Below are 26494 nucleotides of genomic sequence, written 5' to 3' on the forward strand. Positions count from 1 at the left end.
CAGAAAGAACAGACAGAGCAGTTAGCAACTCACCCGCAGAGCCATCAAATCCAGAGACGAAGGCCCGCCGACAGTCACACGGAGCAATGTACTCACTCTGGAAAACAAAAGGGAGGGCGAACTGGACCTCAACCAGTCACGTGCCAACTGCTCTCCACGTGCTCAGCTATGTGCGAGGCCCCACAGGGACACGAAGGCTGGCGGACCTTCAAGGAACAGTCTAGCTAAAAAGTCAAACTGAACATGAAAAAAATTAGCACACAATCCAGAAGACCCCAATTAATTAAGGGCTAAAAGAGCTGCTCCTGCCAGCCTCTATTTCTTCTTCTGCAGAACAAAGAGAGTCAGGATGAAACAGATCAAAACTGCTCTTTCCTCACTGAGATCTTGAAAAACAAACCAGTAGCCTTCTCCCTTCCTTGCCACTGGCATTTAGGCATCTGTTATTTTTCTGAAAAGAAAGGCTGAATTTCTGTTTTAGGCGCCAATAGTTCTCTCACTTAGATCTCTTTGGCATTGGCTTGTTTCTGAACTTCCTGAAGTGTGTGTTCTTCTCCAAGGTAGCAGCCCCAATCGCTCCCACGCAGACCCTGTCCCTTCCTGTTGGGGAATAAATGGAAACGCTTCCTCATATCCAGGAGGCTTCAGCAAAAGAAAACGTCATGTCCCAAACCAGGTCTTGCCCATCCCCCTGCCTCTAAGCGGAAGGGGTTAGAGACTGCGGAACACAGAAGGTTCTCATTCCTGTGCAGAGGGCACAGGGCCGTGGCATGCCACTTCTGGTGACAGCCCATGACACACAGAGAACGAAGGAATCTCCCCAAGGTCACGCAAGTAGCAGAGGCAGGATTTGAACTTGGGCTCTGAAGCGCCAGGCCATGCTGCTCCCACAGGACACATTCTCCCTCTCCAGGATATAGCGAAGTGTGAAGACAGACTCTCTAAGCAACTTGCCCACTCACAGGTCAACAGCACGGCCCAGATCTGGCACGCGCACCTCCACAGCTGCTGCTCCTTCTACCGTTAGCGGGTTTCTCCCGAGCTAAAGGACCCGGCAGGGCTCAGAATGCTGAGGATGGAGAACGGGGCTGCCGGACCAAGGCGTTTTTAGGTCAACGTGATGAAGGGGTGAGAAGCCGTCGATGTTCTGCTCCTGCCCCTTTCACCAGGGCAGCTGCAGTCACAGCCTCAAACCAGGCACAGGCACACTACCCACGGAGATGCTGGAGGGCCAGTGCAGAGAGCCGTGACAGGTCTAGGTCACACCTGGCCTCCAGCAGGCCCAGCTCTCTGCAACAAGTCTCACTGCATCTCTCAGGCTCAGTTGTTCATTTCTAAAACAGGTCCCTTCACACCGCTGAAAGCAACACCAGGCACATGTTTTATCCCCAAACCATAGAGGGACACTTAACAGGCAGCACGAAGAATGCAGAAGGAAATGGCCGCCAGCAGCATTTATGAACTGGAGACTTCTCATTTGATTATAAACCCAGCAATCACTGGGTGCAAAACTAAAGAGAAGTAAAGCAAAAACGGAGGGTAGGGAGGAGTTCCCAACCTTCTCCTAGGATTGCTGTGAGGAACAGTAATTTAATGTTTAAAACAGAAAACTCACCAGAAACCTGAGAGTGCTGCATATATGCAATGGAACAGATAGTATCAGTTTCTTCCTAAATGCTGAAAAAGCATCCAAGAGGCCAGGAAAACTAAGTAAACAAAAATAACTCTTATACTAAAAATCACAGTGCACAATGGAGAAGACACAGGAGATGCTCCTGATGGATGAGGAGGGTCCCCTGCTTGAGGCTCATCCACCTGTGACACACAGTGAGATTGCCAGCAAAGGGCTGGCAGAGAAGGTATTGCTCATCTCGGCCCAGCTAGTCTCCACTCAGGGATCAGCTCTCGAGGAATGTCCCACCCCTACTGGGGCAAGCCCGAGAGGAGGGACAGGGCCTCTCAAAGCAGCTGCCCATTGGCAAAGGCAGGAGGCAGGTTTCTCCAAAAGGAGGTGGAATTAACGGCAGGTGGACATGTTTGGTTTGGGATCAAGACGAGGTCTGGGCAAAAATGTCTAGACATGACCTAAGTAGTCAACATGCCAGAAAGCCGTCACTGACCAAAGCTGTCACCTCCACACCAACAGGCTAGGCAGAGAGGCCAGACAAGCACTGGGCCTGGGCCTCCCACTCTTCCCCCAGCAATGAAGCTGGCAAAACCCAAGAACACTCTCCCCAGAGAACAGCAAAAGGTCTAAAACAAGCCAAAGCCTTAGCATACGGGGGAAAAGGCACAAGGAAGCAGAGCTATCGGCTTTCTCTCCAAAACCACCGTTTCTCTCCACCTGAGGCCAGCATTCAATCCAAGCCTCCACCATCTCCCCGTGGACCACGAACCCTACAATCCATTCTTCACACACACAGAGTGAGCTTTCCAAAATGTCTGTATGCACCATGTTAGCACCCTGCTCAAAACTCACCATAGCTTCCCGTCATACTTAGGATAGAACCCAAACCCCAGCCCATCCCCAATGCACTGCTTGATCGGACCCTGCTGTCCTCTCAGAACTCCCCTCCACTCTCCCAGCCACCCGAGATTTTCAAGCCACCTCGCCTGCTTTCTGTATTTTGTACTTCCAAAGCTCATTCCTACTTCAGGGCCTTTGCACATGCTTTTCCTTGTGCCTATCAAAGTCCCTTTCTGATTGTGGCATGGCCGGCTCCTTCTCATCATTACACTGCAGATCAGATGTCACCTCCAGAGGGGCTTGCCTGGACTATCCAAAGTGGCCACCTGGCCTTTACCTCTCTGTATAGCACATTTTTCTAGATGCTTCTCTTCTTGATCTTTTTTTATACCATTATGGTGTTATCTTGCCCCAAAATACAAGTTGCATGAGATGGGGGTATTTGTCTTTGTTCATCACTGTCCCTGTCCCTATCATGGTATAGGTATAGATAACCTATCATGGTATAGGTAACACACAGTAGGTCCTTAACCAACATTTGCTGAATAAATGAACAAGCAGAAGGAAACATGAACCTTTGTCCTTCAACCTAGTTAAAACCTTAGCCATCTCTTTGAAGATGGAAGAAGGGACACAACCCAAGAAATGCAGGTAGCCTCTAGAAACTGGAAAAGGCAAGGAAATAAGATCTTCCTCTGGAGCCTCCAGAAAAAAACATAGCCCTACTGACCCACTGTAGACTCCAGACCTCCAGAACTGAAAGATAATAGATTTGTGTTATTGTAAGCCACTAAGTTTGTGGTAATTTGTTACAGCGGCAGCAGGAAACTAATACATTATCAAGACCAGAAGGGATCATTAACTGGGGTTTCAAACTCATTAAATGTGTTAGGGTACAGACAAGTAAACTAAACAAGTAAAGCAGGATAAGGAAGTGACTCTTCCAGAGAGAGCAGCTCTTCTCAGCTCTGAATTCTGTTATGCCGGAATGCAGGCCGCATGTTGCCAAACCTCAGTAATTCAGGAGAGGTGAAATATATGTGTTCATGAGAGATCACCCAACTTTTAAGCGTTGACATCTAATTCAAACAATGTAAATAATACACAGCCAAATAAGGCACATCTGTAAACCAGAAAAGAAGAGGAAAAAAAAAAAAAAAGCCGGGGCGCCTGGGTGGCGCAGTCGGTTAAGCGTCCGACTTCAGCCAGGTCACGATCTCGCAGTCCGTGAGTTCGAGCCCCGCGTCAGGCTCTGGGCTGATGGCTCAGAGCCTGCAGCCTGTTTCCGATTCTGTGTCTCCCTCTCTCTCTGCCCCTCTCCCGTTCATGCTCTGTCTCTCTCTGTCCTAAAAAGAAATAAACGTTGAAAAAAAAAAAAAAAAAGCCTTAGCCATCTCTCAAAATCCAGCTCAAATATGCCCTCTTCCACAAAGTTTTCTGACCCACTCCACTCAGAGACCTCCCACATCAGAATTTTATAGAAGCATCCACACTGACATTTGTCCATGCCCTGCCTTGGGTGATAACAGATACTAGTAGCTACATTTACTAAACCCCTACTATATTGCCAACAACTGTATTTCCATCTAGGACTTCATTTCCCATGCCCCCTTGCATCTAAGTGGGCTCACGTGAGTAGTTCTCATAAATGGAATGTGGGGTCGAGGTGATGTCTCGGTCAGGAGAGTAAAAACTGGGTGTGCCCTCTCCACACTCCTCCCCCTTCCACCAGCCGGAATGGTGGCATCAGAGGATGGAAAGAGCCTGGAGCTCCAAATCGCTCTCTTACTAGTGGAAGAAAGTCAGCCACCAACCAAGAACACCCATTCCAGACTGCTACATAAACAAGAGTTAAGGCTCCACAGTACCCGGCCACTGAAACGTTGAGATCTGTTACCATAGCTAGCATTACTCTAATTAATACAGTGGATAAAATCACTCTGTGATAAAAATCACTGCTCCACCCTAGGAGAGAGGCTGTTTAAGAAATACAAAACAGGAAGCCAACTCCAGGAAGAATGGGAGTAGGACAGAGTTTAGGAAAATCTGATTCAAGTCTTCCAGAAGGAAGAACCATAAAAATAGCCAAAAACTCAAGTTGGCACAGTCACCTCTGACAGAACATGACCCTTCGATTAAACTACCCCCAGGAACAGAATATAAAGCCTTACAGATGGGAAGGATAAAGAATTTGGATTTCTTAAAGGCAGAGCTGGCACAGCTCTGGCCCCAACCAATGATTCTCCTGGTGTGGGGCCAATGGCGCCCACAAATCCCAATGTTTGACTTAGATGGTACATGAAAGCATCCAGATTACCAGAAAGAATGGACAATTCCTCACCTCAAAAGTCTCTCTGGGCCCAAACTCATGATACCGCAACCCTTATTCTGGGTTTACAGAGAAAGAACCCCTCAGAGTTGCAGAGGACAGTGAGGACCAGACCCCTGGAGTGCCAGGTCCCTGTGTAATTACACATTTGGGGTGCATTTTCTCTCTAGCACGGAACAGTGCGTGGGTGTGTGTATTTGTGTTTTGGAAAGTACACAAAGGACAGAATTCAAGATTTTCCTTCATTCTCCGACACCCTCCCTTCCCCACCCGTAGGAGAAATTCCATCAACTCTGAATCTAGCCTGAAATGAAACAGTTAGGAACAAGAGCCACAGAGAACAGCAGCCTCTCTATTACCGAGAAGGCTGCTGCAGCAGGTCACACACAAAGCCGAGCCTTCCTTCTTGTCCTCACAGTCCTGGCAAGGCCCCAGAGTCCCACTTAGCAGTCACCCCAACTCTGCCCCACCTCTCCACAGAAACCGAGAAAGGGACTCGGGACTTCTCATTTGCTTCTCTGGACGGCATCACAAACCCTCTCAGGTTCCAACCTTCCCAAACCCCTCTGCCATCTGCCTGTCAGGTCCAAACTCAGTCTGTGTTCTACGGCTTCTCCTCCAATCCTTCCCCTCTTCTCTGCTCCTAAGGCCGGCATCACGTCCCACCCCTCTGTACCCTGACTCTGGGATCCTGCAATGGCCTCCCAATGGCTTCTCAGTCTCCAGTATCTCCCTTCTCCAATCCATACTAACCCCTGGTCCTTCTCTTGTTCAAAATCCCTCAATGGGTCCCGATTTGTCTGACAGAAGCCTCAATTCCTGACTCTCAGTTACTCATCCAGGGAGAAGCCATCTAATTCTGATATTCCGGGACCATTAGCAGGAGATGAAGGGCTGATGAGAGCCTGTTACATCACCTGCCGTTTGGCCAACCTCACTGCCATTCCCAAAGTTTAGCAAGGAAGACAAGTTTATCAGGCCATTGGACCAGAAACAGCTTTATAATGACCAAAATCAAAAATCAAAAAGCCAAACTGGCTGACGAACAGCACCCAGAACCAAGGTTATCAAGATAAACTTGGCCTGTCTTGGCTACAAGAATATCCCCTGCTAGTAAACAGATAGATTATATTCTAACTCCAGGCAGAATAAAACAAACTGAAATACCAACAGTGCAAAGCTTGTCACACCCCTTACCCAGAAACTTTCAACTTTTAATTCAAATAACACTCACGGATCCAGTCTTTCACACACCTGAGGCCTCTCCCTGAGGTGAACCGTAAGAAGTCCTTTCTTTTTTTTTTTTATTTTTTTTATTTTTTATTTTTTAAGCAGGCTTCACACCCAGTGCAGAGCCCAACGTGGGGCTTGAACTCTTGACCTTGAGATCAAGACCCGAGGTGAGAGCAAGAGTCAGACGCTTAACCAGCTGGGCCACCCAGGCGCCCCAAACTGTTAGGAATCTTTAGCTGGGGCTCTATGACGGCCTGTGAGACTCTCTCAGAGGAGAGACCCAATTTCAGACAACAGTGCTAGGAGACTGTGATGGTTAATTTTATGAGCCACTTGACTTCAGACCATCTCCAGATAGCTAGCTGGTAAGAAATTATTTCTGGCTGTGTCTGTAAGGTGGTTCCTGGAAGAGATAACATTTACATCAGTATGCAGCACCTGGGTAGCTCAGCTGGTTGAATGTCCGACTCTTGGTTTCGGCTCAGGTCATGACCTCACAGTTCATGAGACTGAGCCCCACATCGGGCTCCAGGCTGAGAGCAAGGAGCCTGCTTGGGATCCTCTCTCTCTCTCTCTCTCTCTCTCTCTTAAAATAAATAAACTTAAAAAAAAATTTTTTTGCATCGGTAGACGGACTAAAGATCATCCTACCAATGCAATCATCATCCAATCCACTGAGGGTCTGAAGAGATCAAAAGAGTAAAGTCAAATTTGCTCCCTCGTTTGAGCGGAGGCATTCATCTTCTCCCGCCCTCGGACATCAGCATTCTTGATTCTCGGGCCTTTAACTCAGACAGGGACATACAGCACTGGGTAACCACAAGCTGGGGGAAGCAGAACGCCCGTGGTGTGGTTCCAGCTCAAACCCAAAGGTCTGAGAACCAGGGGAACTACTGTGGGAGCCCTCCCTCATGATACGTCCCTCTACACACATGGACATCTCTATACAATTTTATTGGTTCCATCTGGAGAAGCCAGACTGAGCCAGGAACTCACAGAAGACCCCACACCAACGGCCATATAATGTGCTCCCACCGCAGGAACCAGCATCCTGCTCAATATGGAGACACAAGAGCAGCAACCAGATCAGTCCAGGGCAACTGCCTGATGCTTGAGAGGCAGAAAATGAAAAATATCACTGGTACGTCGGCACGGAATCCATGTGACATGAAGCCCAAGTCCAGAGGCTAAAGCCTGGGACTGACTGGAGACAGAGAAGACCCATCAGAGGAGCCTGGACAGGAGGGGAAAGAAAGGACCTCCTCAGGGACAAGGCTAGAGTCTGCCCTTCCTAAATGCTGGGGTGCCTGCTACCTGTATCTCCTACCAGGACTCAGGCCCAGGTTGTGTGGGGCCAAACTACTTACTCATCTAGCCCTTAGCCAACAGGAAACTTTGGTCCCCACGAAGGTGGTGAATCTTGTTAGTCCATTCTAGAGGACACAGGCGAAAGGAAGAATTGTCACCAACCCCCACCCTAAACTGCACCCACCTCCCCTGCCCCCCACCAACGCCTACTAAATCTAACGGTAACATACCCGCCACCCTGGCTTCCTCACATGCCACCCCCGTTCCGACTGAATCTTCTATTTCTCCTATACTCACATCTCGCACTCTCTCGCCTCCCTCTTCATCCACTTTTGCAGGCAGAACCCTAGTCTTCAGTGGCTTCCTCTCTCGACACAAGGATCTCCCTTTCCCCTCACCTCTTCAATCCAGTTCTAACCCATCATGGCATGAAAAGTGTTGTTGTGGATCAATGGAGCAAGGAATTCCATGGAACACTGAGTCCCTTACCCTATCCCTAAGATGACTGTGGGAAATCCATGGACATTTAATTTAAGTCTAGGAAATGCTGAATACTTCTTCCTCTCCTTAGAGTTGCACATTAAAGTGCAACTTTACAGGGCACATTAGCATTTAAAGGCCCCGAGAAGTCCTGCAGTTAAGAAACTGGTCAAATGGGCAAAGGACTCAAACAGACATTTCTCCAAGAGACATACAGAGGGCCAACAAACATATGAAAAGATGCTCAACATCACTAACCATCAGCAAAATGCAAATCAAAACCACAATGAAAAAAAAAATGCAATATTACCTCATATCTGTTAGGATTCCACTATAGGGGGGAAAAAACCAGAAAATAAGTGTTGGCAACCCTTGTGCACTGTTGGTGAAAATGTAAAATGGCATAGCCACCATGGAAAGCAGTATGGAGGCTCCTCAAAAAATGAGAATTACTGGGGCACCTGGCTTGCTCAGTCTGTAGAGCATGTCACCCTTGATCTTGGGGTCATGACTTCAAGCCCCACATTGGGGTTAAGAGGTTAAGAGTTTACTTAAAAAAAAAAAAAAACTAGGGGCACCTGACTTCAGCTCAGGTCACTAACTCACGGATCGTGAGTTTGAGCCTTGTGTTGGGTTCTGTGCTGACAGGTCAGAGCCTGGAGCCTGCTTTGGATTCTGTCTCTGTCTCTCTCTCTCTCTCTCTGTTCCCACCCCCCCCCCCACCCCACTCATCCTCTCTCTCTCTCTCTCAAAAATAAATAAAGATTAAAAAAATTATAAAAAACAAAAAATAAATAGAATTACTATATGATCCAGAGATCCCACTTCTGGGTATATATCCAAAAGAACTGAAACTGTATCCCAAAGAGACATTTACACACCCATGTTCCCTGCATTATTCACAAAAGCCAAGAACTGGATGCAACCCAAATGTTCATGAACAGATGAAAAGATTTTTTTCAAATGTGGCATATAAAAACAAAATATGGTATAGGGACACCTGGGTGGCTAAATCAGTTAAGCGTCCAACTCTTGATCGTGGCTGAGGTCATGATCTTGCGGTTCCTAGGTTCAAACGCCACACTGGGCTTTGTGCAGACAGTGTCGAACCTGCTTGGGATTCTGTCTTTCCTTCTCTCTGCTCCTCCTCCACTTGTTCGTGTGTGCTCTCTCACTCTCTCTCTCTCTCTGCTCCCTCAAAATAAAAATAAACTTTAAAAATAAGGTGGTATATACATACAATGAATTATCATTCAGCCTTTAGAAAGGAAATCCTATCATAAGCTACACCATGGATGAACCTAAAAAACATGCAAAGTGAAATAAACCAGTCACAAAAAGACAATACTGTATGATTCCACTTACGGGAGGTATATAAAGTAGTCATCTCTTAGAAAGTAGAGTGGAAAGTGGTGAGTGTGAGTAGTGGGAGGTGGGACTGGGGGGGTTGTTCAATGGGTATAGAGTTTCAGTTCTGTAAGATGAAAAAGTTCTAGAGATCTATTACACAACAATGTGCATATAGTTAACCCACTGTACTGCATACTTGAAAATAGGATGATAAATTTTATGTTGAACTTTGTTATCGTAAAGATAGAAACTGCTTAGCTCATTTCACTATATTCTTAACCACTGAATACACTTTTTGCAGAACACCTTATGAGACACAACAGGAATACTACAGAATACTGTTTGGGGAATACCGCTCTAAACATCAAAGTACACCAAACTGCATGCTGTTGCCTCTAATTATCCAATCCCTTTGGTTATTTACTTCAGCCCTTCATTGGTTCCCGAGGCCAGGAAATCTTATGTTTCCAGGCAGGGGTCCAATCTTCATGCTGTCCCAGGTTAACACTGGCCTGATATTGTCACAACCATGTGGTCTGGCACCCTTGAGGAGGGGCAGAAAAGCGGCCAGTGAAAGTGAACATCTTTTGAGAACTTTGCTCAACTTACAGTAATACTCTTTTGTGCCACGCCTCCATCATGATAGACCCTTATCAGTCATCATCAGTCATGTCTGTACCACATGCCATACCACACGTGTGTGTACACACACACACACACACACACACACACACACCAATGATAAACACCAAGCTGCTATGCTAATCAAGTTCTCAACCAGGACTCTGGACTTGGGATTAAGGTTCTAGCTCAATCTGGTATCTTGAAAGTAAAAGATCAAAAGATATAAATGTGGGAACTACTGGTTGGCCCCTGTTTACTGTCTACCATGTTCCCTAAGAAAGGGAGAAACTGATCTACGGCAAGAACTGAAACCCTTCCCATCTCAGTTGTTCTTGGCCAGCTGCATTCCTGCCCTCAGGTTCCACGAGCCACCCCATCTGAGGCCCTGACATCGCACAACTCCAGAGACCACCATTCACAATCTAGAGTTCTGCCAGCGCAGTGGCCCTGCCCATAAACCCTTATAAAGCCTTTTATTGCTCAAAGGACCTCAGGGCGGTTTCTGTTACCTGCCCCTGAAGGATCAGAGAGCACCAGCTATATTCCCACTATCGCTTATTACCTGCCTGGGCTTCTGCCAGGGGCACTTGCCATGTTGTTTCTCAAAAGCACTCCAACCTTCCCTGCCCTGCTCCTCGGCCTTTGCTCCCACTAATCTCCCTGCCTAGAATCCTCTCCGTCCTTCCTCTATTTATCCAACTCTACCCATCCTTCAACATCCAGTTCAAATGCCTCCCCTGCTCATAAAGCCCTCGGTCATCTTTCCCTCTCAACCCTAAACTTGCAAAGCGCTTTGCCCATATTTTCTTGAAGGCATTTCCACATTCCACCTTGTAATACAGACACATGTGTATGTATCTTTACTCCATTACTCAACTGTATGTTCTTGGGAGCAGGACCATTCTAATCTTTGTGTCACATACCACACCTAAGGCAGTGCCTCGCACGTAAGCAAAGGTTATAAAAAATATATATGTATAGATGACTCTATGGGAGAACAGTACTTTGTATACTGTCTCATCTCTCTACTAAACCATCAGCATAGTGAGGGCAGAAATTCAACCTTAAATTCATCTCTGTAACCCTGCAGGAGCATGACCATGGTACAGGCATTCCAACACTTGCTGACTGAATGACCTAAAAGAGTAGATACTAGAATGCTTTCACCCCCTGCCCTTCAGCCCCACCACGTGCAATCTCCACCTCTCCAAACCCGATTCTCCCATATTTAGCTCACCAGTGTTTTCAGAGGTAAAGGTCACTTACTGAGTTACTTCCATCAAAGGTAGTGGTTGCGGGGGGAAGGAGGGTGTTATTCAGAACTACCCCTAAAACCTGCTAGGGTAGAGATCCGTGACAACTTTCTGGCTGCTCTTCTGGCCATGTCAGAGGGACAGGACAGTCTGCATGGGGAGAGGAGAAGGAAGGCAGAACAGACAATTCTGCTAAGGATAGGGTGTGGCAGAGGAGAGGAGGTTAGGTGTGTCAGCGAAAGAAAGGTCCAGATCTCTGCCCCTTCATTTGTCCATCAATGCTTCCACAAGTTATTAAAAGCTGGCTATATTCACTGGAAATAAGGAAGCCAGGGCCAAAGCAACAAGCATTCAGTGAGACCCTACTAGACACAGGTCCCTGGTGCCAAGCCCTGGAGGACACACTCGGTTGTGGACTGACAGCTAGAATCCTACAAACACACTGGGGATGGAGGAAAAGAATGACAACAGAGGACAGGCTGATGAGATCCAACCCTGGCCCATCTCCACTTAGTACCTGGTGGGCGTCTCCTGATGGGATGATGTAGGCCTGGATCGGCTCTGTCACATACTCCGTGTTCCTCATGGCTTGTCTCAGCTGCCGAAGCAGCTCTGAGGTTACCTTTGGAGCCATTCTGCCGTCTGCAACAACAGGAGAGTTTGTTCCAAAACCAGCTTGCCCGGGGCAACTCAGTGACTAGTTCAAAGGCAGCCCTAGGGATGGGCCTGCCAGCTGCCCCACCCCAGCTGCATTTTCAAACTGACCACCCCCACCACACCAATACCAAAGGTCCCAGGAACTCTACAGTTTACAGTTCTTAAATACCACTTCCCAATAGCCATTTGCGGCATGGAAAGTTGAGCTACTGATACTCATTTCCACATTGATCAGTTACCTCTTCCACTTCCAGGGCTATATTCTAAAGAGATAAACAGATGCACAAAGATACCTGTCTATCTTTGTTGATAGTAAAAAAAAAAAAAAAAAAAAAAAATGGAGGAAAATACACAATTGGGTAAATGAACTATAATATATACAATAGGACACTACAAAATCGTTAAAAATTACAGACCAAAAAAAAATTACACTGACCTATATTTAACTGGCAAAGACACCAAAACCACTGGTGGTTGATTAAAAACAAATTACAAAAAAAGATGTACAGATTGTTCTTATCTGGAAATCTGTATGTGTATATTCAGAGAGAAGTTTCTAGAAGGCCAGTCACCCAAGTGTTAATTAGTGGCTACCTTTGGAGAGAGGGACTTGGAGTGATTTTTCTTTTCTTTTTCTGATGTTTTACTGCTTAAGCTTGACCGCATTAAAAGAAGTACATTTTAGGGGCGCCTGGGTGGCTCAGTCGGTTAAGCGTCTGATTCTTGATCTCAGCTCAGGTCATGATCTCATGGTTGGTGAAATCAGGCTCTGCGCTGACAGCACGGAGCCTGCTTGGAATTCTCTCTCCCTCTCCCTGCTCCTACCCAACTCGTGCTCTCTCTCTCTCTCTCTCAAAATAAATAAACTTAAAATATCATATTACAATATTTTTGTTGGCCAACCACAGATTAGGAGATCAGTCCACTACAAGTTAAAAGTCTAAGTCACGTGATCTAGTGAATACCTACTGTCAACTGGGTGTGCAACCTCAGGGAGAAGGGGAGTGGGGTCTCAGTGTCTGTGTTCACCTCTCTAAGATATGGTGGTTGCAGAGTAGATCCAGGGTTTTCCAAACGAGCCCTGAAAAAGTCCCAGGGGTCCCTAAGAGTCTATCCCAATAAAACTAGAGCTGGAGTCACCAGCTCAAGAAAATACAAAACTGAAACAAATATGAAAATCATTTTAAAAAGAAATGTTAAATGTAGGCTTACTAGAAATTCTTACACTTCATACTTTTACTAATTTCTAGTAAAGAAATCATCAAAAGAAATACTCAAATCAAAAATGTATTCTTGCCTCCTGATGAGTACAAGAGACAATCTCTATGTGATAAAGGACATAATGCAAACTTTCAAATCATTTCGGCTGGTTTTTCAAAAAAGTTTTCTCAAAAACTACTGACATCAGCGAACGGTTCTGATAACTCATACATAAAATAACTATAGATATATGACTAGATAATGACTATATCATAGTTATAGTCCCATAGGCATATAACAACTTCACAGAAAGTCAATTATAAAACAGGGACCATACATATTTTTCCACACCCCATATACTGGCACAAAACTATACTATTAGAATTCAAGTAGAATAATGAGTTTTTCCAGCTCATTTTTAAAATAGATTTTACTTTTTTAGAACAGTTACAGATTCACAGCAAAACTGAGCAGAAAACACAGAGAGTTCCCATATACCTCTCTTTTCCAACATACACACAGCCTCCCCCACAACCAAGATTCCCCACCGATGGAGCCAGAAAGCATTATGCTAAGTGAATTAAGTCAGTCAGAGAAAGACAACAACCATATGATTTCACTCATATGTGGAATTTAAGAAACAAAACAAACGTACATAGTGGAGAAAAAGAGGAATACCAAGAAACAGACTCTTAACTATAGAGAAAAAACTGATGGTGACCAGAGGGGAGGCCGGGGGAAGGCAGGGTGGGATCATAGGTTAAATAAGTGATGGGGATTAAGGAGGGCACTCATGATGAGCACTGGGTACTGTAAGTAAGTGTTGAATCACTAAACCATACACCTGAAACTAAAATTACACTGTATGGTACCTCACTGGAACTTAAATAAAAACTTGAAAAAAAAATAAAATAAATTGAATTTAAAAAACAAAAAAAGATCACCCACCAGAGTGGTACATTGGTTACCACTGATAAACCTACACAGACATATTATTATCCCCCTAAGCCCACAGTTCATTTTAGATTTCACTCTTGGTGTGGTACATTCTACAGGTTTTGACAAATGCATGTCACGTATCTAGCATTATAGCATCATACGAAACCGCTTAATAGTTTTCATTGCCCTAAAAATCCTCTCTGCTCGGTCTTTTTATCCCTCTGCCTCACTGCCCCCCAATCCCCGGCAGTGACCAATCTTTTTACTGTATGCACAGTTTTAACTTTTCCAGAAATTCAGACGGCTGGAATCACACAACACATAGCCTTTTCAGATTGGCTTCTTTCACTTAGCAATATATATTTAAGGTTCTTCCACATCTTTTCTTGATAGCTCATTTGTTTTTAGTCATGAATAATATCCCATTCTCTGGATGTACCACAGGTTATGTATACATCCAGCTACCGAAGATCATCATGGTTGCTTCCAAGTTGTGGCTGTTGTGTACAAAGCTGCCATAAACATCCATGTACAGGTTTTTGCATGGACTCAAGTTTCCAACTCCTTTGGGTAAATACCAAGGAGAATGACCACTGGATCCTAAGGTAAGAATACATTTGGTTTTGTAAGAAACTGCCAAACTTGTCTTCAAAGTGGCTATACCATTTTGCACTCCCACCATTAATGAATGAAAGTTCCTGCTGCTCTGCTCCCTCACCAACATTTGGTGTCTCCAGTGTTTCGTATTTTGCCAACCCATTTTTTAAACAAATAAAAAATATTTTACTTAACTATACATGTCCTAACATACAATGTTGGAAGTAATGAAGAGTGACATTGGAGCCATTATACGACCAGTATGGTCAAGGACTGACAGCCTGACTCAGTGTGGCTTGAACTCTGCTAGATGTGGATCTGTTTAGGTTTGTCTTCCACATTTTTATCTGCTGCTTCTCCATCATCACCAGCATCTGGGGCTACAGAAGTCTCAGTCATTACAGTTACCTCCAATAGACTCCCCTGTGAGGTACCATGTTGATCTTGGGACTCACTGAAGAAGTGCTCCATTCTTAATTTGCCAGGGTAGCATCGACCACCGGCACCAGGGCTCCGTCTCAGGAGTCTCCACAGGACAGCAAGTACTTAATGACAGAGTCACTGGAAACAGTCCTATTCACAATTCAAACATTCCCATGTTCCCTGCATTATAGCTGCCTCTGAATACTTTTCAGAGAGGCATCCTTTCCTTTGGTCTAATCTGTTTAACCTGTAATTTCTCTTCTATCTAAGAAGGATCATAATTATCTGATCCGATCTAAGTTTATATGTCAACACCTCCATTGGGTTCAAAATGAAGCCTACTGCAACCTTGTAAGCTTGCCAGCATCTGAAAATTTACTGTGACATCTTTCAGGGGCTTCAAACCATATTTCTGAGCAAGTTGACATTAAAAAGAGTCAAGTCAAAATGCAGACTTCCTCGGAGCAGTATTTCCACCTTGGCCGCACAACAGAACTACCTGGGGGACTTCTAATTTAATTAGTCTGGAGTACAGCCTGGGCATCTGGAATTTAAAAAAAAAGCAAATACACGATAGCAGCCAATGTATTTTCTTTCAAGATCTTCAATTTCCTTATAGGATTTGGCTTCTATTTGGGCACATTCTGACTTAAAGATTTTGATGGCACTGACTGGGAGTTTATAGCACTGACCAGAGTACATATCAACCTTATCAGTCACTGACTTCATCAATAAAGTCAACAGAACTAACGGCAAGCACAAAATCCTCAATTCCAAACTGAAAATCATCACAGGCAAAATGGAACTGGCCAAGGACATCCTCTACCTCATGGTCACCATAACCTGCCTCCTCACCACCAGATTCTGACCTTCATCACCATCTCTGCCTCATCCTCACCTTTCCCCTCTTGACCGGCCTCCTCGGAAACATCAGCACCGCAGGTCTTACTCTACTCCACACCCCGCACTTCCCTACACAATGCCACCTGCCGTCACCACCTTCCCTGCTCCCTTCTCCTCTTCCTTCACATTTGGTTGGTGTCCTTGGTCAGATGCAGCCACTTCTTTGTCACCCATACCAGACACAAAGAAAGCGCTCCCCAGACCGCAACCCACAGTCAGGACATGGTAAGTGGCAGCGGCAGCCACAGCAAAGGTGAAGAAGATAGTGATAGGCAATGACTAAAGCGATGGGCTGGGGCATTGGAGGCGGCCTCCAGGCACCAAGATGGCTGGAGCAGCTGTGGCCGCAAGCACAACAGGCCCTGAAAGCAATTGAATGGGTGTGCAGCTAGCCGAGGAGGGGACGAAGCTTACAGAATTACAAGACCCAGCCATGGAGGTGGCAGCACTTGAAAACGCGGCCAAGATGGAGGAGATGAGAGTCTCGGCTGGTTACCCTCGCCAGGTGACTTTTACGAGGGTTAGATAGGTTACTATATACAAAGCACTTAGAAACAGTGTCACACACACAGTAAATGTTATGTGTGTGCAATTAATAGAGAGATACACATTAACTAACTACGAAGGCAATGTGATAAATAGCGCAACAGGCATATATACTGCTTCTCCCTAAGAGAGGGACCATGCCATCCTCATTCCCGAATCCATGTATCTAGCCCACCACCTAACACATACATATGCTCACTCAAAGATGGCTGAGTCAAGGTCACAACTTTATGTCATGATCTTTTATCAACCAGACTCAGTATAACCAACAGCAATGAATCTTCAGTGAAAGAAGAGAGCTAGGATCTTAGATGTCACATTACAGCATCTGCTCACTCCACATTCCATTACTTTCAGAAATTTAGAAGCAGCCAAGAGTTAATCAGGGTGTGCAGGGAAGAAAGAAGCCAAGAGCAACAAGCCTAGACCATGATGTAACATTAGCCCATACGCTGCCAGGTATTTTTAAATCATGCTTTAAAGAGAATGACTCACTTAAAAGTCTCTTGTACATGCGGGCCTGCTTTTAGAAATAAGTTTCTAAACCTTCAGCCTTTATCATAAACAAAACTTCACTGCTTAGAAGTACATGAAAAGCACACCATATTTACCTCACTGGGTGGCTAGAAGAATTTAACTTGACATCATGTGTTAGAGCACCATGCACAGCATCTAGTACATTACAAAAGCTCAAGCAATATTATTTGAGTCTGGATCTGAAGCACCAGCTGGGTTTCCTACACGCCTTGTTGTAAGAATAGAAGGGGCTGGTTTACTCCGATTTCAGCATCTTAACACATGCAAAGATGCCAGGCTGCTCTTCCAGCATCAACAGCTTTAGAGGCAGTGGTTTCCTTCTCTGTCTCACTGCGGAGTGAGGACTGAGGGCTTTACACACATTAGTGGTTAGTTCTCACAATAACCCTCCAAGGGAGGTTTCGCTATTCCCATTTTATAAAGGAACAGGAGTTAAATACTTGCCCCAGACAACTGGATCATCAGGCACCAAGACCCAATATCTATCTAATTCCCAAGTCTATGCTCTACTATAACATATTATCTAGGGATGTAATAGAGGCTCTCTTCAAAGTATTCTAAGACCAATGGAGTCAAACAAGGGGGTTCTAGTTTCCAGCTGGGATCAGCAACCTCAGACAACTGATGTTCCCTGGACCTCTCTTTCTTCATACCTAATAAAGAGAAGTTCTCTTTAAACTCTAAATTTGATCATTCGATCACTTTTTCCCTTTACTTACTTATTTCTCATTCTTTCTTCCTTCTTCCTCCCCTCCTTCTTAATGTGACCCAAAATGTGTTGGATACATTTATCTATATTTTTAAAGAAAAGGGACCTAACTGCATGCAATTACAGCACTGCTCTTCCAAAGAGAGACCAGTCACGGCTTATGTGCTTCAGGTGATCGATTTTTTTCAGTCAACTAAAAGGAAATGCTGTGGTTCTCCTGGGTGGTCCTCAGAAAAGCGTTAGCTTTCAAGGGATAGAAATGCACTTAAATACCACTTTTCAGAATTCAGGATTCTGGCAACCCAACAATATAATCAGCCAGTTCTGGGAAGACAGTATGGTTCCAGAAATTTCTCCCAAAAAGATTTTCCTGAATGTACATTCAATGTATACAGTAGAGTACTATACTATAAACTTTTCTCATTTCATAATCTTAAGACAAAAATTGGAGGCCACTCTCTAAGGTAGTCAATAAAAGTTTACAATAGAGAGTAGAAAAACCAGAAGAGGTCATTTCCAAAAAATAACCTATCTCCTCTTCCACCACCACCCAATCCCCAGAAACGGGAAATACAAAAACTAAAATTCTCTAATGTGTTACCTAAAAAAGTGGTAAATATAGACAGAAATAGTAACCAACTATCCAGAAGCCAAAAGACAAAATGGTTTTTAATTTCCACATATATATCTACCCAATTAGTCCCAACCATGAGCAATTATTAATCCTTTACCCCCTCTTCTCTCCCACTTGGAGTTAGAGTATGGGGACCTAAAATTCTTTTGAGGGGTGCCTGGGTGGCTCAGTCGGTTGGGCGTCCGACTTCGGCTCAGGTCATGATCTCACAGTTTGTGAGTTCGAACCCCGCGTCAGGCTCTGTGCTGACAGCTCAGAGCCTGGAGCCTGCTTCGGATTCTGTGTCTCCTTCTCTCTCTGCCCCTCCCCAACTTGTGCTCTATGTCTCTCAAAAAATAAATAAATGTAAAAAAAAAAAAAAATGTTTAATTCTTTTGAGATGTTCCATCTAATTAATAGGCAAAATTATTACCTGTTTCCGTGCCTGGGTCACCAGAGTATGCCACCTCGTTAGGCTCAATTATTCTTAAATTTTTCAGCTGAAAATCCTGGTGATTCGCCCTTAAGAAGAGAAAGAACAGGATATTGCAGACTTTGACCATAGGAAATGTGGCAAGGCTTATTTAGAGAGGATATCTACTTGACTTAGCAATTTTCCTTCATGAGTCAGAAGGACTCTCACCCCGATATCAAAATGAAATTAAGTAAAAGTTTCAGATAAAACCTGCAGCTAAAACAGCACCATAGCAGGCAAACCTTCTCAGATCTAACCTCTTAATTCATGAATTCTCTTCAGTTATGTCTAATCTCCTAACTAGTCTAAAAAGATTTTTTTGGCAACAACTATATTTTTCACATGTACAAATTCTATTTGGTTTGTTTGGGGGTTTTTTGTTTGTTTGTTTTTAGAGAGAGAGGGCAGGAGAGAACAGAAGGAGAGAAAGAGAATCTTAAGCAGGCTCCACGCTCACCATGGAGCCCAATCCCATGACCCTGGGATCATGACCTGAGCCAAAATCAAGAGTCAGACACTCAATGACTGAGCCACCCAGGCACTCCTGGGTTTTGTTTTGTTTTGTTTTTTAATTTGCCTGCTCTTTCTTCATGGTGTGCCATTCTTTCACTATGGTTTCTATTCCTTCTCTTAACTTCAATTATTTGGGGCCCTTATTTTAGAATTCATTTCAGACTTAGAAGGTCTTAGAACCAACTAATCTTTGACAAAGCAGGAAAGAATATCCAATGGAAAAAATACAGTCTCTTCAGCAAATAGTGTTGGGAAAACTGGACAGCGACATGCAAAAGAATGAACCTGGACCCCTTTCTTACACCACACACAAAAATAAACTCAAAATGGATGAAAGACCTAAACGTAAGACAGGAAACCATCAAAATCCTAGAGGAGAAAGCAGGCAAAAAACCTCTTTGACCTCAGTCGCAGCAACTTCTTACTCAACACATCTCTGGAGGCAACGGAAACAAAAGCAAAAATGAACTACTGGGACCTCATCAAGATAAAAAGCTTCTGCACAGCCAAGGAAACAATCAGCAAAACTAAAAAGCAACCAACGGAATGGAAGAAGATATTTGCAAATGACATGTCAGACAAAGGGTTAGTATCCAAAATCTGTAAAGAACTTCTCAAACTCAACACCCAAAAAACAAATCATCCAGTGAAGAAATGGGCAAAAGACATGAACAGACACTTCTCCAAAGAAGACATCCAGATGGCCAACCGACACATGAAAAAATGCTGAACATTACTAATAATCAGGGAATTACAAATCAAACCCACAATGAGATACCACTTCACACCTGTCAGAATGGCTAACATTAACAACTCGGGCAGCAACTCAGATGTTGGCGAGGATGCAGAGAAAGAGGATCTCTTTCACACTGCTGGTGGGAATGCAAACTGGTGCAGCCACTCTGGAAAACAGTATGGAGGTTTCTCAAAAAGTTAAAAATAGAACTACCCTACGACCCAGCAACTGCACTACTAGGTATTTACCCAAAGGACACAGGAGTGCTGTTTCAAAGGGGCACATGCATACCAATGTTTATAGCAGCACTATCAACAATAGCCAAAGTATGGAAAGAGCCCAAATGTCCATCGATGGATGAATGGATAAAGAAGATGTGGTATATATATACAATGGAGTATTACTAGGCAATCAAAAAGAATGAAATCTTGCCATTTGCAACAACATGGATGGAACTAGAGTGTATTATGCTAAGCGAAATTGGTCAGTCAGAGAAAGACAAATAACATATGACTTCTCATGTGTGAAATTTAAGATACAAACAGACGAACATCAAGGAAGGGAAGCAAAAATAATATTAAAAACAGGGAGGGAGATAAACTATAAGAGACTCTTTAATAGAACAAACTGAGGATTGCTGGAGGCATCTTGGGTGGGGGGATGAGCTAAATGGGCAAGGGGCATTAAGGAGGACACTTGCTGGGATGAGCACTGGGTGTTATATGTAAGCGATGAATCACGAAATTCTATATAATGATTCTGAAACCATTATCACGCTACATGTTAACTAACTTGGAGGTAAATTTTAAAAAATTAAAAATTAAATTAAAAAAAGAAGGTCTTGGGATAGTAAACTTCAAGTTTGCTGGGCCTGCTGGCTCCCTCTTAGTAAGTTATTCCTTGTGTGTTTTGTAATCTTTTATTAAGAGCTTATCTTCAGTAGAAACTATTTTATCTGTGAAATGTCCTGGTTGTACCAGCACCACTGTCACTGTTGTTTGCTTATGAGATTAATCTCCACTTTAATTTCTTAGCTAGGAGTTTTACACACAAATCTCCTATCCCCATCTAGGGATAGTCTGATGCCCTGGACCCCAGGTAAGAAGGCCTATAGAGTCTGATAACCTCCCCCGGCTCGGCTTACCAGCTACCATTCAAGCTTTAAGTTCCCCTAAATTTCTGGCACCTGACAATTTCTCTTTCTTTCAAGACTTTTCTATAATTGAGGCCCTACTCTAGACACAACAATGAACAAAGCAGACAACATCTCTGACCTCAGGAGGTTTACGTGGGTAGGGGGATAGGGGCTCGAGGATGCAGAACAAAGAGGATCCAGGAGGAGAGGCATTAGACACAAAACAAGAACACAGTCTGTCAGGGAGTTCTGTGAAGAAAAGTAAAGCGGGGCAAGGGGAAGAGTGTCAGAGAGGGAAAGGGAAAGGTGATTTTATATGGGGTTGCTAGGCAAGGTCTCTCTGCTAACAGATGACATTTTAGCAGTCCTAAAAAAAAAAAAAAAAAAAGTGACAGATCAAGCCATGTGAAAGTCTGAGAACATTCTAGAGAAGGGGACTAGTAAGTGCAAAGTCCCTAAGGCAGGAGTATGGCTGGTATACATCGGAGAAAGCAAGGAGGCCAGTGTGGTGTGACCGTGTGTGCTGGCAGGTGGGGAGGTAAGTGGTTAGGAGACAAGAACAGAGGCAACAAGGAGCCTGCTGTAGGTCATACAAAGGGTTTGGATTTTATTCAGTTTTAAACTTAAAGGTAATTTGGTCATAACTTTACATTTTTATGTATTAGTAGAGGGACAGGAGCCCACATTAGCTCAACTCACCACATAGCCAGAACGAGAAGACCAGACATTTTCACCAATCTTTCCAGGCCTACTCTCTGATGGCTGCTACTTTAATCTTGTTGGACAGAATGAGATGTTCTTTATTGAGGATCATATATTCTTTCATTAAAAAGTAAGACGTCAATATTTCTTATAAATCTAAGTGCAAATATCCTCAGCAAAATACTAGCAAAACTGAATACATTAACATATAAAAAAGATCATATACCATCACCAAGTGGGATTTATCCCATAAATGCAAGATGGGTTCAACATACAAAAATTAATGTCATACACAGTATCAATAGAATAAAGAATAAAAACTGCATGATCACATCAGAAGACACAGAAAAAGCATTTTGACAAAATCCAACACCTCTTCATGATAAAAGTACTCAGTAAACTAGAAGAGAAATTCTTCAACCTGATCAAGAATATTACAAAAATCCACAGCTAACGTCATCTTTCTTTTTTTTTTTTTTTTTTAATTTTTTAATGTTTACTTATTTTGGGGAAAGAAAGAGACAGAGACAGAGACAGAGTACGAGTAGGGGAGGGGCGGAGAGAGAGGGAGACACACAATCTGAAGCAGGCTCCAGGCCCTGAGCAAGTGTTCAGCACAGAACCTAACGCGGGGCTTGAACCCATGAACCTCGAGATCATGACTCGAGCCAAAGTTGGACACTTAATCGACTGAGCCACCCAGGCGTCCCAACAGCTAACATCATCCTTAATGTTAAAAGGTTGAACACTTTCTATCTAAGATAAAGAACAGGACAAAGATGTCCAATCTTGCTACTTTAGTCAACACTATACTGGAGGTTCTATCCAGGGCAATTAGGCAAAAAAGTGAAAAAGAAGGCATCAAGATTAGAAAAGAAGTAAAATTATCTCTACTTGCAAATAGCAGTATCTTCAATATAGAAAATCTTGAAGAACCTACACAAAACAATTAGAACAAAGAAGACTGCAATCAAGACTGCAGGATACCAAATCAATATACAGTAATTAATTGTATTTCTATATACTTGCAATGAACAATCCAAAAATAAAACTAAGAAAAGTTCATTTACAACAGCATCAAAAGAATGAGTACCTAGGAATATATTTAACAAAACAGATGCAAAGCTTATACTCTGAAAACTACAAAACATTGTGAAAGAAATTAAAATAGACCTAAATAAATGGAAAGACATTCTATGTTCACGGATTGGAAGACTCAGTATTGTTAAAATTGCAATGCTCCCCCAAAATAATCTAGAGGTAAATCCCTATCAAATTTCAGCTAGCTTGTATGTGCAGAAGTTGACAAGCAAATCCTAAAATTCATATGGAAATGCATGGAATCCAGAATAGCCACATCAATCTTGAAAAAGAACAACAGTGGAGGATTCATCCTTCCTGATTTCAAAGCTAATAAAACTACAGTAATCAAGACAGTGTGGTATTGGCATAAGGTATTGGCATATAGATCAATGAGACAGAATTAGTTCAGAAATAAACTCTCACACTTATTGCCAGTTTTTGACAACAGTGCCAAAACTATTCAATGGAGGGAAAAAAAAAAAAAAAAGACTGTCTTCAACAAATAATGCTAGGACAACGGGGAATCCACATGCAAAAGAACGAAACTGAACCCCTACCCTCACACCAAAAATGAAAATTAACTTAAAATGGATCACAGACATAAATGTTTTCTTGGAAGAATACACAGGCACAAATCTGCCCGACCTTGGATTAGGCAATGATTTCTTAGATACGACATCAAAAGTATAAGCAACCGAAGGAAACAGATACACTGGACTTTATTAAAGACTTTTTTACTTCAGAGGATACCATCAAGAAAGTGAAAAGACAGGGCACCTGGCTGGCTCAGTGGGTACAGCATGAGACTCTTGACCTCAGGGTCATGAGTTGAGCCCCACATTGGGTATGAAGGCTACTTAAAATAAAATGGTTAAAAAGAGAGAGAGAGAGAGAAAGTGAAAAGACAACTGATAAAATGAGAGAAAATATTTGCAACTCATATCTGATAAGAGGCTAACATCCAGAGTATTGCGAGACACCTGGGTGCCTCAGTCGGTTGAACACCCAACTCTTGATTTCTGCTCAGGGCGTGGGATAGAGCCCCGTGTCAGGCTCCACACCGAGTGTGGAGCCTATTTAAGAGTTTCTTTTGCCCTCTCCCTCTGCCCCTCTCCCCTACTCACACTCTCTCTAAAATATAATAATAATAACAAATTAAAATAAAATAAATTAAAAAAAAAAACTATTGCAACTCAACAATAAAAAGGCCACCCCAGGGGCGCCTGGGTGGCTCAGTTGGTTAAGCAGCCAACATCGGCTCGGGTCATGATCTCATAGTTTGTGAGTTTGAGCCCCACGTCGGGCTCTGTGCTGAGTGGGGCTCTGTGCTGACAGTTCAAACCCTGAAGCCTGCTTTGGATTCTGTGTCTGCCTCTCTCTCTGACCCTCCCCTGCTTGCTCTCTCTCTCTCTCTCTCTCTCTCTCTCTCTCTCAAAAATAAATAAACATTTTAAAAAATTAAAACAAAAAAAGACAACCCAATTTTTTTTTTTTGAGAGAGAGAGAGAGAAAGAGAAAGAGAACATACATGAGAGGAGCAGAGGGAGAGAATCCCAAGCAAGCTTCACATCCATCACAGAGCCCAATGTGGGGCTCGATCCCACAACAGTGAGATCACAACCTGAGCCGAAATCAAGAGTTGGATGCTGACCCAATTGAGCCACCCAGGCATCCCATGACAACCCAATTTTAAAATGGTCAAGGGCATCTGAATAGACATTTTCAAACACACATTTTTCCTAAGAAGATATTCAAAGAGTGAATGAGCACATGAAAAGATTTTCAGTATCTTTATCCGTTAGAGAAATGCCAATCGAAATCACAATGAGATGTAAGTTCACATCCACTAGGAAGGTTATAATCAAAAAGAACAGAAATAACAAGTGTAGGACAGGATGTGAGAAAATTGGAACCCTCAGACATTGCTGGTGGGAATATAAAATGGTGTAGTGACTTTGGAAAACAGTCCAGTATTCCTCAAAAGGTTAAATATGGAATTATCCTATAACGGGGCACGTGGTGGCTCAGTCAGTTGAGGGTCTGACCCCTGATCTCAGCTCAGGTCATGATCTCACGGTTCCTGGGCTAGAGCCCCCACATAGGGCTCTGCACTGACAGCTCAGAACCTGTTGGGATCCCCTCTCCCTCTCTCTCTCTCCTCTCCCCCACTCACATACACATGTACTCTCTCAACACTCTCTCTCAAAATTAACAAATAAACATTTAGTAAATAATAATAATTATTATCCTATGACCCAGCAACTCCACTCCTAGGTATGAAAAATTAAAAACACAAGCCCACATAAAAACTTGTATATGAATCTTCATAGCGGCATGTTCATAAAAGCCACAAAGTAGAAACAACCAAAATGTCCATCAACTGATGAAAGGATAAATACCTGGTCTATCCATACAATGGAATATTATTTGGCAATAAAAAGGAATCAAGTATTGATGACTTGGTACAGCATAGTAAACTCTGAAAACATTTTATGCTAAGTGAAAAAAGCTGGTCACAGAAGACCGTATGTTGTACGTCCAGAACAGGCAAATCCATAGAGACAGAAAGTAGATTGGCAACCGCCTACCAGTGGGGTGAAGTTGGAGAAAATGAGGAGCACCTACCAATGTGTACAGGGTTTCCTCTGGCAAGGGGTAAGGATCTTCTAAAACTGCTTGCAGTGTTGGTTATACAACTCTAGGACTATTCGAAAAATCACTGAAATGTATGTTTTATTTTATTTTTTTAGTGTTTTATTTTATCTTTGAGAGAGACAGACAGAGCGAGCGGCGGGGAGGGACAGAGAAAGAGGGAGACACAGAATCTGAAGCAGGCTCTGTGCTGTCGCAGAGAGCCCGACGTGGGGCTTGAACTCACGAACCGCGAGATCGTGACCTGAGTCGAAGTCGGGCGCTTAACAAACTGAGCCACCCAGGTGCCCCAAAATGTATGTCTTAAATAGGTGAATAATGTGGTACATGAATCATATCTCAATAAAGCTGCTATAGTATTTTACAAGGTAAGAAACCTCTTTTTCTTGGACAGAGATCTATGTCACAGTCTCACCTGATTCCCCTTGACTTCATATATCCGTTTAGCAGATGGTGAGCCAAGGAAGTCAGTTTCTCTATACATTCAAAGTTAATCAGAGCACAGGACAAGAGGGCTGGAGGCAAGTCATTCAGAAGTAGCTCTATTCTTTCACTTTTTACAAGAGAAGGCACAAAGATAACTTGCCACAGGCCATACACTCAGTAGCTGCGAAGCCAAGACAAGAAGTCGGGTCTGACGGGCGAAGCTCACAGATTTTCAATTCAAGCTCGCTCTCTGAGCATCACTACCTCCACCTTCCTGGCAGGATCAAAGGGGCCACAAAGCAGCTGTTCTGTTCCTGTCACACCCTGGTGTCTGCAGGATCCAAGATCCAGCCACCCTTCACTTACCTGGACAGATACATTCTCAGGCTCTCAGTTGAAGCAGGGCTACCTCCCCTTAAATGTTAGAGGTACAATGCACTTCAGGGACCATCCAACTCAGCTCCCTCCTCTAGACAAAGGAACTGAGAAACAGAGACCAAATGACTTGCTCAAAGCCTCACAGCTAGCTGGGTGACAGAGCTAGTCTAGAACTACAGTCCAGGCCTCCCAACTTCCAACACAGAGCTTCCTTGACCTATACGTT

General features: G+C 43.6%; 1 protein-coding gene across 5 annotated transcripts in view; it reads right to left on the reverse strand.

Moving 5' to 3' along the window:
- Nucleotides 1–26494, reverse strand: part of XPNPEP1 (X-prolyl aminopeptidase 1) — a 58457-nt gene that overhangs the window by 28907 nt on the left and 3056 nt on the right. For 2 of the 5 annotated variants that reach the window (XM_045438839.1, XM_045438840.1), the window contains exons 2-4: nucleotides 18602–18690; nucleotides 11562–11686; nucleotides 34–97 (exon numbers count right to left, since the gene is read on the reverse strand). In XM_045438839.1, coding sequence (XP_045294795.1) covers nucleotides 34–97; nucleotides 11562–11686; nucleotides 18602–18690 — 278 coding nt within the window. Of the gene's footprint in view, nucleotides 1–33; nucleotides 98–11561; nucleotides 11687–12670; nucleotides 12783–18601; nucleotides 18691–26494 lie in introns of all 5 variants that reach the window. The other 3 variants (XM_045438841.1, XM_045438842.1, XM_045438843.1) reach the window with 3 other exon arrangements.

The sequence above is a fragment of the Leopardus geoffroyi genome, chromosome D2 (genome assembly GCF_018350155.1).
Source record: "Leopardus geoffroyi isolate Oge1 chromosome D2, O.geoffroyi_Oge1_pat1.0, whole genome shotgun sequence".
Classification (NCBI taxonomy): Eukaryota; Metazoa; Chordata; class Mammalia; order Carnivora; family Felidae; genus Leopardus; species Leopardus geoffroyi.